This window comes from Mchenga conophoros, linkage group LG16, assembly GCF_057382185.1.
Source record: "Mchenga conophoros isolate Kocher_MC1m ecotype Shallow Benthic linkage group LG16, M_conophoros_male_GT1.1, whole genome shotgun sequence".
In the NCBI taxonomy this organism is placed as follows: Eukaryota; Metazoa; Chordata; class Actinopteri; order Cichliformes; family Cichlidae; genus Mchenga; species Mchenga conophoros.
Window position 1 is genome coordinate 32757337 of NC_140541.1, and position 15394 is coordinate 32772730.

At 42.7% G+C, this 15394-nt stretch overlaps 2 protein-coding genes across 5 annotated transcripts; one reads left to right on the plus strand and one right to left on the minus strand.

Annotated features, from left to right (window-relative positions):
* Positions 1-2913: 2913 nt before the first annotated feature.
* lg16h2orf69 (linkage group 16 C2orf69 homolog) lies at positions 2914-8871 on the minus strand. 2 transcript variants are annotated; one of them, XM_085250662.1, is made up of 4 exons: positions 8737-8871; positions 6651-6925; positions 4314-4552; positions 2914-3971 (listed from the first exon to the last, which is right to left on the minus strand). In XM_085250662.1, the coding sequence occupies exons 2-4, from the start codon at positions 6918-6920 to the stop codon at positions 3494-3496; spliced, it is 987 nt and encodes a 328-aa protein (XP_085106788.1). In that variant the 5' UTR covers positions 6921-6925; positions 8737-8871; the 3' UTR covers positions 2914-3493. The 2 variants fall into 2 exon arrangements, with proteins under 2 accessions (XP_085106788.1, XP_085106787.1); XM_085250661.1 differs by lacking the exon at positions 8737-8871 and adding an exon at positions 7704-7931.
* ftcdnl1 (formiminotransferase cyclodeaminase N-terminal like 1) lies at positions 5560-13445 on the plus strand. 3 transcript variants are annotated; one of them, XM_085250660.1, is made up of 6 exons: positions 5560-5619; positions 8727-8861; positions 9137-9232; positions 9513-9668; positions 11472-11660; positions 12471-13445. In XM_085250660.1, exons 2-6 carry the CDS (start codon positions 8747-8749, stop codon positions 12905-12907), a joined length of 993 nt encoding a protein of 330 aa, XP_085106786.1. In that variant the 5' UTR covers positions 5560-5619; positions 8727-8746; the 3' UTR covers positions 12908-13445. The 3 variants fall into 3 exon arrangements, with proteins under 3 accessions (XP_085106786.1, XP_085106784.1, XP_085106785.1); XM_085250658.1 differs by lacking the exon at positions 5560-5619 and adding an exon at positions 7575-7761; XM_085250659.1 differs by lacking the exon at positions 5560-5619 and adding an exon at positions 7881-8075.
* Positions 13446-15394: the final 1949 nt, after the last annotated feature.

Below are 15394 nucleotides of genomic sequence, written 5' to 3' on the forward strand. Positions count from 1 at the left end.
ACTCATCTCAGATTGACTTTTTCCTTTTCAAATATTTATCTATTGCTATTTTGCACTGCACAGTCTTACAGCGTGACTAATTTCTCCTTCTGTTTTACTAGGAATTGTCAACCCATTTAATCAGAGCAGGTACTAGTTTTTTGTTGTATTTATCCGCGACGCCTTAAAGGCCGGTCCGTGAAAATATTGTGGGCATAAACCGGTCCGTGGCGCTAAAAAGGTTGAGGACCGCTGACTTACTAATCGGGTAGAACCAGATAATCGTCCACAGCACACAGGTTGGGAAACACTGCTCTAAAGGGGTCCTGATATGTTATGTTTTTACATATTTTTGTCAAACACGCACGCACGCACCCCAACAACAGTGGATGCTGATTAAAAATGTTTCAAACACTTCATATTAACCTTTTAATATACATCATTATCTTTATAGGGTTTTTATGTCACCCATGTGTGTGTGAATGGGTGGATGACAGGTTGTGGAAAGCGCTTTGGGGTCCTTAGGGACTAGAAAAGCGCTATACAAATACAGGCCATTTACCATTTACCCACCATCAGTGTGAATGGTAGGAATCGGGCTACAAAGACTAATAAAGGCTCATATATGGAAGCTGATATCATGACCACTGCACCATGGAGCTAAACACTGGAGGACCAAATGTGAGCTGCTGTGCTCTTAGCACCAGTCCCAAGCCTTGTTAAATATAATGGATCAGCTCAAAGTACCTTAAGAGCTTCTTTCAGTTCAAAGGTCACCACAGCGGGACAATCGGCATATCTGAGTTGGCACTAGCAGAGGCTGATCCTACATACTCTTCCTCAATCAACCCTCCCAGGGATATTTGTTGGGTACATGTAACAACTATATAAAAACTGATGACCTTTGTTCCATGTTAGAAGAATTGTTTCAGCTTTGCATTTTAATATTTAAATACTTCATTGATTTGCTTCAAGAACTCCCACTCAGTGGACGTCTAATGAGATAGTCCAGACAGTAAGTTTCTTTGACTGTTACAGCCACTAAATGACATTTTGAGAGCATGTGACATAAATAAGGATTATTTTAACTGACTCATACAGCAGTACAGAGTCTAAGAACAAAACCAATCAGAGCTGAGCTCCTTTAAAAGGTCAAATCCACTCAGTTTTTTTGTTTAAAAAAAAAAAAAAAAAAAAAACCACACAAAAAAAAAAAAAACACAGCACAACATACAGCGAGTAGTAAACAATGGAATGCATCTGAAGTTACATTCAGCAGAACGACTCGCAGCCATCAGCAAAGTGCAAAGATGCTATTTAAGCTCATACAGAGATCATACAGATGGATGTACAGTGCATGCTGCCCTGCCAGCTACCAGAAGTCCTACAGGAATAATCCACTTCATTAATTGGACACAGCAAGCAAGTTTACAGATTTTTTTTGTCCTTCTCCCCACCCAGTGTCATAAAAACACATCACATCTGCCACCATGAGATACATTCAGATCCAAAAGTATCTGGACAGGGGGTCCATAGATGGTTTTGGAGATATTAGCTGTAAAGATGTCCACCTTCACCTAGAACTAGATGGCACTCGCCTTCTAGTGTTTGAAACAACCAACAGCAACATCTGTTTCCACTAATTAGACTCATCCAGTTTCTACCAGTTCTTTGGGTCTAAGTCACAGGAGCAGTGACCTAAACGAAGACGCCAAGGCCACACATCCTCGCTGTACCACCCAAGCCAGCAGACATGATCTATCCAAGCAGTCGTGGGCCTCAAAGTTATCCAGGACATCCACTACACCTCAACCAATGCCTTTAAATGTGGCAAAGCAGCTGCTCTACTCAGACACCCCCAAAAGCCCAAAGCCTTCAGAGGAAGCTCATTTCCACCTCTGGTGTCCTGGACACCTTTCAGTCAGCATCCACAGCTTGTGGATGTAGGTGTAGATCATCAGCTCGCTCTTCACAAAAAACAGATCAGTACAGCATCCACAGCACCAAACCCCACAGCCTCTGTTCTGATATTCTATTCATGAAAGCTGTAAACAGAATCAGCGTCAAAGGTCAACCCTGAGGGAGTCTGGCTTATTGATGGAGAAGTGAACCAAGCTCTCGTTGCAGCTGCAGGCTCCAAAGTGCTTTTAACAGCGTGCCTGATATCCCGGAGTCCAGGAACACCCCCTACAGGTCACCCCAGCCAAACCATCCCAAAGTCCACAAAACACATGTAGACTGGTGTGGAGAACTCCCACACACCCTCTCTGAAAGGAGGAGTCACGACCCACCTACTCAAAGATCCAAAAATATGATAGGTGATTTATAGAGTTCCATAATATTTAAAAGAAGACAGACATCTGTACAGCTCACCCCAAAGCAATTCAGGCCAGAAGAGAAGCACCCAACTGTCATCTACAGATTAATCACATGGTGCGATTCAGATTTAATCAAAGCAAAAAACTAAAACTGCCCCGCTGCCCAAATACTAAAGCACCTGAGTGTTCCTTCTTATTATTGCATTTTACTGAAAACAAAAAACAAATCTGTGCAGATGGACTTTTTTTTTCTCCAGGAAAACATAAAATCTGATATTTTAAAATCATTTATAGTAAAATATGAAAGTTTTTGGTTGTTGTTATAGTTGTACCGTTTAAAAGTTGATTTCCAAACGTGATGACAGAGCTGACCTATGAGCCCCATGGTCTTCATCAGCAGAACATCCTGTGCTGATGAAGACCATGTGAAATGTGACAGCTCCAGAATACGTAGTGAACACACCTTGAAGTGACTGTGTGTCAGAATAAAACGTACTGCAGCGATTTAAGAGGAGACGCTGCAGGCACTTTTTTTTTTAAGCAGTCTGCAATTTACACACATAACTCGTTGTGAGATAATTAATCTTAATTAAGATTTTTTTTTTTTAAAGTCTGGTTTTGGAACTTCAATGGCTTCAAAAAGTGAACAGTTCTGTTAGCCTGCAGTGTCTTATCTTAAAAATATAAATCTAAACTGCTTTTTTGTCCTTTTTCTGACTCGTCATTGATGGAAATCCACCATCAGCATCAAACTGAAGGAATGAACTCAAACACTTTAAGTGTCTGCTTGTTATTTCATTACAGTTAAAACACAATCAGCAGATATTCCTGCTGATGACGTCCACCCGGAGACCGGATTCTCAAACATTCATGTGTCTAAAATGAGCTCAATGCTAGTGCAGGTATAGAAAGAATGTAAGAAGCTTTTCTGCTGCAGCTAAACACGCAAACAAGTTGAGTTAGAGAAACTAACCGGATATTAACCAGCAGCTCGGCAGCAACATAAAGTCTGAGCAAATGGAAAAGCTTTCATTTAGCCTGAAGGACTTTCAGAGGAAGACAGTGGAGAACAGAGGAAAGCTCGTCCCACCTCAGGGTTAGCGCGTTTAACAAACCAGCATCCGACTCATCTGAGCCCTTAAATCTGAAGGTTTGAGGTAAGACCAGCAATAAGACACAAAGATCACATAAAGCGCTCAAAACTCCTGGATGACCCTGAAGTGGTTCTCGATGGAGGGCGGCTCGTCCTTGAAGTGCAGCTTCTTGCTTGGACACGCCCCGAACTCCTCCAGAGTTTTGATGAAGTGTCCGTGCTCGCGGCCCACCCAGGCCCGCATCGGGTCGCACACCTCGTAAGGGGTCACGTGGGCATGGATTGACACGCCGCTGCCGGCCAGCTCCTTCAGGACCTGCTTGTCTGTCACCCAGGTCTCACTGCCCCCCGGGTGGCCACCATCCAGCCAGAACATGTCAGAGATGTGCTTGACGAAGGGTGACATCTGCGGATCAGCACGGGCCCCGGGCAGCTCGTACACCATCTGGTTCAGGACCACGCAGCCTTTGCTGAAGCCCACCAGGGTCAAGGAGAAGCCTGAGGGGATGCTGTCAGCGCCGCCCTGTGGTTGGAGCGGGTCTGGCAGGCTGGCTCGCTCCATGCCGTGGCTCAGCAGGGCCCTGTGGTCAGAAACGCTGCTCAGACTCAGAGAAAAGATCCAAAATCATCTCAAAGAATTACAGCAACATTTTCCTGTCCTTCACACCTTTAGACCTGGTCATGTTTTCCAAAAACATAAAATTTGGAAAACTGGAAAAAGACACGGGAAACGCGTTCACCATTAAATTGCCCTTTTCTGTGTCATCATCTGTGAGCTAGATGATTTAGCTTGCAGGTGGCTTTTTAAGCCTCTACACCTTTCTTAATTTATTCTTAACTGATATACAGGCCGGATAAAATTTAGCCAAAGTAATCAAGTTAAATAATATCTCAACAAGACAAAATGAGCTCCAGTAACAAACCTGAGGTGGTGAAACGCTCCAGAGTCAGCAGAGTATGGAGAGTGCTCCGGAGCCCCGAACATGTTGCTCTCCACAAAGTTCTGGTAGCAGCTGAACTTGTGCAGGTACATGCGCGAGGCTCTCACCACCCACACGTGTCTATCAGGGAAACGGCAGCCCAGAGTGAAGGCGACCCTCTCCAGGCTCCAGGAGAGCCACTGGGCACCCTCAGGCTGCAGCGCCATCTCCTCCTGGAAGTTCTGCACAGAGAGAAATGAGAAGTTTTACAACTGCTTTTTGCAACATAGAGGTCCTACATGATCTCAGAACAAGAGCAGCACAGCTGAGTCCTGTACTTTTTCCTGACCATTTTCAGGGGAATAAAGCCTGAAGCCACATCCGAAATGTCTCACTGTAAGAAAAGGCTAAAGTATGCGAAACCACACAAGAACTGGACTGAAAATGAGTGGCAACAGGGCTGATGGAGTGATAAGTCCTAATATTTGGTTCAAATTAGAGCTGGGCGATATGAGATTTTTTCATATCACGATATGTTTTTTTCATTTCAGGCGATAACATATCTATCACGATATAAGCCAAATAACTATATTTGTAAGATTTAAATGTGCCGTTGCTCACAAGTAAAATGTGAAATAATCAGCAGCTTGTTTTTATTTAAATATTTATTTCCCATAATAAGTTCAACAGGGTAGATGTACTTAAGGAACATGAGACTTTTTCAGATAAATAAAGGCAAATATTGCAAACTACACAAAAGGCAGCCGCTAAAGCGTTTAAGTTTCAAAATAGAACAAACAAAACAGACTAAATTGTCAATTCCACTTAGAAACAAAATATTAATTCTAAAAATAAATCTTAGTTTGTTTTACAGAAGAACAGACAAAACTGACTAACTTTTGTCAATATCAAATAAACTGAGAACTAAAAGGAAATTCTCAATCTCTCCTTGTTGTATAGCTGAGCTTTTCAAACAGTTGTAACAGTTACTTTAGTCTGACAAAAGCCGAATGACGAATTAGCGCTTCCAGTCAGAGACTGAGGCTACGTCCACACGTACACGGGTATTTTTGAAAACGGAGATTTTCCGTTTACGTTTTAAAAATAATCCCGTCCACACATAAAGGTAGAAATGAAGGAAAACGCTGCTATGAACATGCCAAAGCAGCAGGTGGCGCTAGATTCCTAACCGTGCAGAAATGTTGGCCAATCAGAAGTCTAGAAGCCTCGGTGGGAAAAAGTAAACAAAGCTGGGGCATAGAAGCAGAACCGAGTCGTATGTGTGGAGGGACAGTAACTGTGTGTATATGTAAGCATTTAAACACTGCAGAGAGTAGAATTAACAGTAACAGTATTGTAGAAATTCATTTCACCGAAACAATAACGTGGTGCACAGTGTGACGCATGCACCAGTTTACTGTATTTCCAGACTTGCTTTCGGCACAATTTACAGTGCACGCTACTCTGTTTTTTGTCAGACTTGAAATAGCCGAAATACCTTCACACTACGGAACTTCTATGGCTCTTCCGTTCGACAATCTCTCCGGCACCATCATCTGTTTTCTCTTCGGTCACGCTCGGTTGATTTTTCTAGTCAGCACACTCATTTCCTCCATTACGCGCTGGCTCCATTACCCGCTGGCTGCTTCCCAAACAAACACACGTGCGGCTTGGCACTTGTGCTGTACGTAACAAGTCACGCGACGTGACGCTGCGGCTGTGATTGGTTCGGCTCTGCGCTACTGAATTTGGATTGGCTGACCTTTTTTTTTTTTTTTTTTTTTTTGAGGACAAGAGCGGCGAGGTCTATCGCGATAGCTTAATTTCTCTATCGAGTAAAAGTTATATCGCGATACATATCGTTATCGTTCTATCGCCCAGCTCTAGTTCAAATCATCATCAGTGTGTACGGAGGAGATCAGGAGAGAGTTAGCACAGTGAGCATCTATCTGTAAAAGAAAGTGGAGGCTCTGTCATGGTTTAATTTCAGCCAGTGGTGTTGGAAATCTCGGCAAAAGTGAACTGTCAGATTTTGATGCTCCATGAAATACCATGGGGAAAAGGTCTGATTGGCAACAGCTTCATTTTTCAGCATGACAATGATCCAAAGCGCACTGCAGAGGCAGTAAAATCATACCTGGACAGAATCACACACAATGGAGCACTATCAGCCATGGACTGGCCTCCCCGCATTTTTATTTGGTTTGTTGAAAGAAATCATTGACTGATTCCAACATTAAACACACAGGAGGTGGCACAGAGCTGCCTCAGTAATCGTATTCAGTGATTAATTTCGCCATGGCAGCCATGTCCACCTGAGACCTTCTCCATCACTCTCACCTGAATATCCCCGTGAAAAAACACCGCGTGCCGGTTGTTGCTCTTTTCCTGCTCCTCCGGGTCAGGCCGCAGGAGCAGCAGGTCGTTCACTCGGTTGGGGAGGTTCCCGGGCACCGCGGGCAGCCTCTGCAGCTTCTGCAGCGGGGTTCCCGACAGTGCATCCCGGCTTGCCGAGGCGTGGAGCCCCCGGAGCTCGGAGGGTGACGTCGTCATCGCTTTGGCCGCAGTTATTAAAGTCAGGTCCAGTACTGCTGCTCGTTCGGCTAGCATGGACTCTAAAATAAGAAAATGAGCTGGCGTTTTTCCTCATCTGCGCACTCGCTCCATGCTGCTGTCAGTTAGCATCACATTATCAGCGGGTAGCGCCAAACCGGGCCACACAGCCTTATTATACGCAAACAATTACAACTACACGGCGTCTACAACCGCTGTCCGCCTCACATTACGACACCTGCGGAATAAACGTCCAAGATTTACTTCACTGTCACAGTTTTAGAGTCTCCTTTTGTCCACAAAGAGGCGCTGTTTAACAAAAACAAACCCACCGAAATAACAAACGACTGCAGTGACAGGAAACGTACGCGCTACTGCGCATGTGTTGAGTTTTCTCGTCGGTAGGAATCGGATGAGTCCCTCCTTTGTATTTCCGTTTTCGTCCGCGCGGTCTAACGACGCCAAGGGAAGAACAAAGCAATCGTATAAAACACCACGTTTGTGGTGAGAAACGTGAACTGTCATCGATGTGAGCCGAGGATATTTATGGATATAAAACATAAATAAAATTGACACTGATTAAACCACTAATTAATTTTTTTTCGAATGTTTTCATAATTTTATGGAATTTGTATTATTTTCCAAAAATAATAAGTAGGTAACAGCATGTCCAGGAAAAAATATTTACACCCCAGACCTTTTTTATTTTTTTAAAAAATACATACGAGGACCGCACATACATAAACACATCTCAAAATGTCTATGGTTGGGATCGGGGTGGAACCATCTTGTGCTGAGACTTCCAAAGTTTAGCTGAACACATAAAATGAACGTGTTTACCTTTCCGTGGATCTTGATGTGGGTGGGTTCGCAGCGGCTGCGCTGAAGCGAGTGCAAAGTGAGTGTTTTCCCGCAGAAATAGTTTATATTGCCCCTTTTTCCTTATAAACGCTGCACATACTTCAAGTGTGCCACTGACATGTTTGGTTCCGCCTGCATAACACAGCAAATTAGTTTACACCAGGCTGGACTTTGTACATGTTCTACAGCTGTGCAAACAGCTGTGCAGACACAATGGGTAAACCATTGCACCGCCACTCGGCTTAATAATTCCTATAAACTGCACTGAATAATTATATGACTGATAATTAACCATATAAACTAATCAAAGTCATTCTGCACATAAGAAGAGTTCCATTCATCTGCTGGAAGGTAACTTCAGCTTTTAAACACACTGTGCAGCAGCTTATATTTATTGGAGAACTTTTCATAGCCCATGTACGTATTCTGTTGCTGCTTGAGTATCCATGTTACACTTAGAATTGCATTAAAAATCAAAAGTATTATTTCACTGCTTCATTTTTTGATGGGATGAAGATGCAGCTCTATGAACTGTACCATTTATCATCAAACAGTTGAAATAAAAACAGTATTTCCTGAACTTCTCAAAGGAATGAGCTCAAAGAAGTGGGTGCAACAGCAAAAACATGGGGAAAATGTCACCTGGCTGGTACTTTGATACATGCTGGGATAATTACAAATTTTAAAATGTAACTAATGCAGCCATTTTTAGCTCGTACCAATTGTACCAGTTGTCAAGCACAGTGGTGGAGGGTTGGCCTGAGTTGACCATGAACTCTTCGGCATACCAAAGTATTGTAGAGTGAAATGTGAGGCCATCTGTCTGACAGATAGAGTTGGTCATCTGAAACTGGTAAATAATGTTAAGGATTTTTAAAAATGTTGTCATATATGAACCCTTGGAATTGAAAGAATATGGACTTTCTTTTTCCCATGATTGCGTTTTATTGGTTACACATTCAAATTTTCATCTAATGAGTGGCTGCATTTCTACTTTCCCAGTTCTGCATACCTGATAAAACATGGCCTCGAGCTCTTTGGGCAGGAGACTGGTGGCGTGTCTCCTCAATGTTTCTGAAGCTCGCAGGAAGGATCTGGTGGAGACGGTGGCCAAAGCAGCGTTGTACAATACTGAAGGTGAGTTCAAGGTACCAGCGGAAAAAAAAGTTTGAATTTCAACACGAGCTAACTGCTGGTAAACTATTTACAGCCTCAGTTTGAAGGGCAAGCCACTACATATACCCAACTCTTAGCTGTAAAATCACTGCCTGTACGCAGTTATGTCATCCATGATGGCGCCAGATGATAATCAGATAACCACCCTACTCTAAGCACTAAATTTGCCCTTTACCTGTAAAATATAACCTGTTATTAGACATTTATTCACATGTATTGTCTTTATTGTGCTTCAGGTGTGAGGCGTGAGGGGACCACGGTGTTAAACATCTTTAATGATTATGACTACAACCGCTCTGTCATCACTATTGTGTCCAGCATCGACTCGATCAGTAAGTCCTCTTTGTATTTGTGCTTCTAACATGTTCCATATTCACTCTCTTGCTCCTGAGAGATGGATGAATGGGTTCAGCTCCAGCTTCCAATCCTTTAATAAGCTTTGTGAGGGATTTAAAGACACATAAAAAAACCCCAGTAAGAACTTTTTTCTAACAAGGATCACAGAGAAAAAAATCATTTCTACGAATCCTTGTTCGAAACACGACAGCCTTAACAGTGAAAGCAGTCAAAGTTTGCAGCTTTTATTTGGTGTTGTTTTTTAATGTTTTCCAGGGGAGGCGATCCTGTGTGCATGCGAGAAGGCGTGTGGGTTGATTGACATGCAAACTCATACAGGAGTCCATCCATGCATGGGCGCTGTTGACCTCATACCCATCTACCCACTGGGGGAGGAGGTGAGGGCAGAGGACTGTACTAAAGAGGCGCTCGGTATGTGTTTCACAGTGTTCCTGAGAGTTAATGTACCCCTGAAACACTGTACCCTCCTTAAATACCCCGTCATCAAATGAAGTGTTCATTCAAACTAATTATTGTTTGACTAACCTTCTGAGTTTCTCCATTAATTCACCTAAAATTTTAAATCATGCTTTTTATTTGTTTTTGTTTCTAATGTCTCTGTAAAGTACTTTGAATCACCTTGTTGTTGAATTGTGCTATACAAATAAATTTGCCTTGCCTTGCCTTGCCTAAAAATTTAGAATAGAATAGAATAGAATTCAACTTTATTGTCATTGCACATGCACAGGTACAGGGCAACGAAATGCAGTATTTCCACTACTACTCATACTTTTAGCTAATAATTCCTGTGTTTATTAACCCTTTAATATTCAACTGCTAACCCTACTTTCATTCATAGTTTTTGTTTTGCTATTTCAATTAATCGATACTTTTATCGTATGTTTTTAATTGCTAGTAAGCTTGTAGTTTCAAATATTTATCTGTTTAGCTAACATCATTTAATTATGTTTTAGCTAATAATTTCAACTTTTAGCTAGATATCCTTTAGCTAAGTATTTAAAACTTTTCATTTATAATTTTTACCCATTTAAAATATTTGTCTGTCATGTTAAGCTAACAATTTTATTTGTTAGTATACATTTTAAGATGACATTTTCAACTGCTAGCCCTTTAACCTAATTATTATTTAGCTATTTCAAAAGTTAATAGTTGGATATTTCCCCCCTTCGTTATAATTTTAAAAAGCAATTCTAATTATTTACTAACAGCACATTTTTGGCTAATGATTTTAACTGCTAGCCTTGCTTTTTTAGCTAGCGGTTTAGCTAAAAAAAGGTTTCCATACTGTTAGCCAGGTGAGTTATTTCAACAGTTATGCATTATATTTGTTTAAAATTTGAATTTGTTTATTATATGAAAACTTCTCAAAGGTTTAGTTGTTATTTTATAAATTCAAGCCTTCTCCCTTTCTTTCCAGTCATTATTTAACTATTTATTTATCTACCTATTTAAATCATTTATATATTTGAGTTACCCTGTTGCTACCGCTGCTAACTTTTCCAGTAAAATATTTTAAGATCTACTTGTTATTGCATTTTTTTTTTAGATTAGTTGAACACAACTTCCCACATAACCCTAAAATCCTATCTAACATGTACCCCTGGTTGGGAATCACAGCTATATTTTAAATCCTCACTGGCTGTCAGTGCTCGTAATTTATTTTTAGTTCTTTAGACAAATATCACATGTGACTTAAAATAAATTCTCAATGTGTGTTCACAGACATATTCAGCAGGGTGTATGTAGTTTTTATTATTCCTCAGTACATTTTCGGTCATGAGCTCATCCACTGTGTCTCTACAAGCATGTCTCACCTGCATGTAGCTGATAATGTGACGTCTTTTCTATTTTCTTGGGCTGTTGATTACTTTCACAGTTTACCAGCTGACTTCGCAGCCATGTGTCTATCTGATAATGAGCAATAACTCAACACTTTGCCCTCATGCCTGCAGACTGCACTCTGTATGCTAATCTGTGTGGTGTGATTGAAAAATGGTAATTGGCCAACCCACTAACAAGCACTGTATTCATGCATGCATGTAATAAGCAGCCCATGTGTCCGTATTTTCCATCCGTCTGAATTACATTCCCGCGGGTGTGTTTTGGTCCGTCACGGTCTTTGCACCTTTGCGTTACTGAATTTGTGTGCACGTGATGACGTGCACTCCGTATGCCAGTCAGCTGAAATGTGTCTGTGCTCTTGCTTGGGCTCAGCTGTGGCTCAGGGACTTACAGAGAGGGTCCGGGGCACCAGTGCCTTCCTGTTTGGCTGGGCAGACTTCCCCTTACAGCGAGGGCTGGCGCACAGGAGGAAGGAGATGGGCTGGTTCAAGAAGATGCCAGACCTGCGGGCGATCAGGGCCGACGTGGGGCCGCAGCCACAGAAACGATTCGGCCTCACAGGTGAGCCAGAGGTAGCAGGTAATGAAGGTTAGAGTGTCTCTTTGGTGTGATTACACAACACAGGTGACTTTATCTTTGTTTGTTTGTTAGTCTGACCACAGGCTGTCTCCCTTCTCTATTCTGACCTTTGAAAGGAAAAATCTGAAAAGTTCTCACAGCTAAAAAAAATAACATTGACGTGTTACCAGATAAAAAGAAAGTCAGGCCACTGAGCCTGTTAGCACATTCTGAATCTAACTAAAAGGTGTTAAGCATCAGATTCACACAGCCGAGGTATCCTGTTGTTGCCTTTGCAACATTTAGTCTCTATTATAAGCACTGCTGGATTTGTAAAGAAAAAAAATAATTTACTGGAGGCAAACAAGACAGGAGATCGAGGATTCATAGTGTTCCGGAGAACATCTGGTGAACTATATGTACCAAAGAAGTCGTCACTATCCAAGAAAAATGACTGTCAACCAGTTGCCCTCACTTCACATCTGATGCAGAGCTGGAGAGACTAGTCCTGGCTCACCTCACACCACCTGATAGACATGTAGTCTGTAAGACTGGGCAGTGCTCTGTCTGACACGGGGGACTGTGCTGTGTCCATTCCTCTTCAGCTTTCAGTACAGCTTCTGCCACTCTGACCATTTTTTAGGGCTGAGGACTGCAGAGCACTAGTAGAACAATCTGTTTCTGAATGTGAATAAGACTTCAGAAGGAAGAGGATTGCTATGCAACTTTTGTCTCACTAGTAAAAATCTGCAAAAAATGTTGTTATTGATTTAAAGAAGCTCCTTTAGTTCCGATTTGTCTGATCTCCTGCAGGTGTCGGGGCAGGTCCCTACGTCATGAACTGCAATGTCACAATTGACACCCAGGACGTCTCTTTGGGGCGCAGCATCGCCAAAGCCATCAGGGAGTCGACGCCGGGAGGCCTGCCTGGAGTGCAGGTGCTGGCCCTACCACACGGGGGCGCTGTGGAAATCGCTTGTAATGTGGAAAGCGTGAAGGGGACCCCGCCAGATCACCTCACCGCAGGTGAACCCTGGCCGTCTTTCAGCATCGGCGGCGAGTCGTACTGTCACGCTCCGGCTTCCCTCATCACGGCGAGGGTCGCCGAGCTGGCAGGGAGACAGGGGGTCAGCATGAAGGGCACGGCCTTGGTGGGGTTCACCCCCCGTGATTGCAGGGGCCTAGCAGAGTATGCTCTGTCTCAGGGGATTGCCGAGTTCTGGAAAGAGCAGCGCAGGATCCGCATGTGAAAACAAAAACTAAAGTCGATAATCTGTGATAGATTCCGCCTCCGTTACCATGGAAACTGACTGTTATTGAGCCCTCAGGTACCACCGATGCTGCTTTATGTTCTACCGCTGCACAAATACAGTTTATAGCATCAATAGTTTTTCTATTTGAAGTAATGTTTGAGTCAGGAGGTCTTCACTTTCAGGGTTCTCAGATTTAGATTTATGAACCTCTGTGTTTCCCCAGAGCAGGACGAACCCCTGATATAGCAATATATCATATTCCTCTCCCTGTGATATGTCATCAATACACTAAACTTTATTAATAAAACATGAGGCATTCTGTTGCATCATCTCCTCCCAGTTTGACCTACCGAGTCACTATTTTGTGACTCCTCGCTGTGGTGCCTGTTAAATAAATGAGCAAAAAAGTCAGTCAGAAGAACTGAAAAAACAGATAAACTCACCGAGAGAAACTGAAACATTGAGTGATGACTGATCAGTTTGTGTGATTACCTTTAGACTAAAAACATCACATTTAATAAAAAGTTTAACAGTTGATGCTTTTCTTTTGGTATTTTTTTCACAAGTTCACATAGAGTGCAGTGGAGTTGGAATGACGGATGGGGTCAAAGGTGAGGGTGCTCTGAGTTCCTTGTTTGCAGAGGTGATGGACAGGTCGACGGGTAAGGTCAGGCATTAGCGTCTGTGAACTGTGACGTTGGTAGACGACAGACAAAGTTATAGAGACAAGGCTGAGAAGGTTTGGACAAAGGATGCTGAGGATGGAGCTGCCAGGCAGGAGAAGAAGACGCAAACCTCAGAGAAGATTCATGGATGTAGTGAAGGAGGGCATGCGGATGGTTGGTGGATCAGAGGAGTATGATAGGAATACTGCAGTGACCCCTAAAAGGGAGTCACCAAAAGAAGAAGAAGATATACAGTTATGTAACTCCATAAGTAGATTTTAAATCAACCAAACAGCATGTGATTGAAGTGCAGAATGTCAACTTTAATTCAATGAGTTTGACAGGAGTGTTGAACCGTTTATGAGTTACTGCCACTTTTATACTTTTGGTGGGGTTTTTTTTTTTCAAGAGTCTGTGTAGAATAACACACCTGACCTCTGAATGCCTTCCTGCTTTGGGAGTATTTACTTCAAAGTCTCTGAACTTGCCAAAGAGTGAAAACGGTGACATTTTGAGCGTGTCGCTCTCCAGAGTGAAATTGGAGACAGCACTCTCCACATGCATATGTGTCATATCCTGTTTGGAGCAAATAGGACGCTTGTGTTTACTGATGAGTCTCTGCTGATGAGTTTTTTCCCATCATTTTTTTTGCCATGCGTGACTCTGTGGGAGAGTCGCCATCTGTGTGAGAAACGGCTATTTTTGTCCCGCGCCCGTTTAAAGCCTACCGAGTTTTCTGTCCTTTCGTTAAATTTTCAGAGCTCCTGCTGCACGGGATTAACCCTTTAATGACAAATCTGGCCAGAGGACAGGTCAAGAATTAACTGGGGCGAAATGATTCCTGTCATTTTTACATAATGCACTGAATAGCTGCAGAGTAATAGAGTGAAGGGGGTATGGGTTTGGTTCATTATGTTATATTAATCTGGGCTATATGGAGGTAAAAAGCCTCAGAAGTGTTTAATTTTATGCCATATGGAAGGGAAATCTAAGAGCCCGTAACAATCTAATCTACATCCATAGTGGGCGTTAAGCTGTTAAGCTTTACACCCAAACGGTGGAGGGGTGATTCACTGAGTCTTGCATGGAGAGGGACGAGCTTTGGCATCAGGGCTTGAGTTTACTATGCTTTCGTTATGTTGTGTAATTTTACAGGTTTTCTGCATTCAATGTGACGTAAGGTTGCAGCGAGAGGCTGAAGACTTGCAGTTTTTGTATCCCTGTGTGTTTGGATTAGCTTTCTTGCTGTGTGAACGGTCACCCATTTGTATGTCATCCAGCTGAGGCTCTTAGTCACACAGGCATCGCAGCCGTGCAGCTTCGTTTCATCTCTCTCTCTCTTCTGCATTTAGACACACATGCATTTACTCTATGGGATGCCACACACACACACACTCGGATACACTCTGCCTGACAGACTTGGGAGCATCAAGGCCTTATCTAGGTCACAGCATAAGCCCAGAGGTATCCTGTTCTCCACACACACGCACACACACTGACGTATGAACGTACGTTTTTAAATTTGCAGTCAGAGTGACGTGTCTGGAACATTGAATCTATTTTGACTCATTCCTCCTCGGTTAACAGGGAAAGGATTTTTTATTTGGATTTCATATTTGTGCACCCCCTTCTTCTCCCTCCCACATTAACCTCGTTTTGTGACTCAGTCAAGCGGCTCTCATGATTGTCACAAGGCCATCATTTCCTTGATTAAGCACTCTTCCGTCTGCAGATCCCGGAATCAGAGATGCTTTGCCACCGAAGCCTGAACGAAATGTGTAATCTGCTCGAAATAAAGGCAAATTTCTCTTTGCTTGCT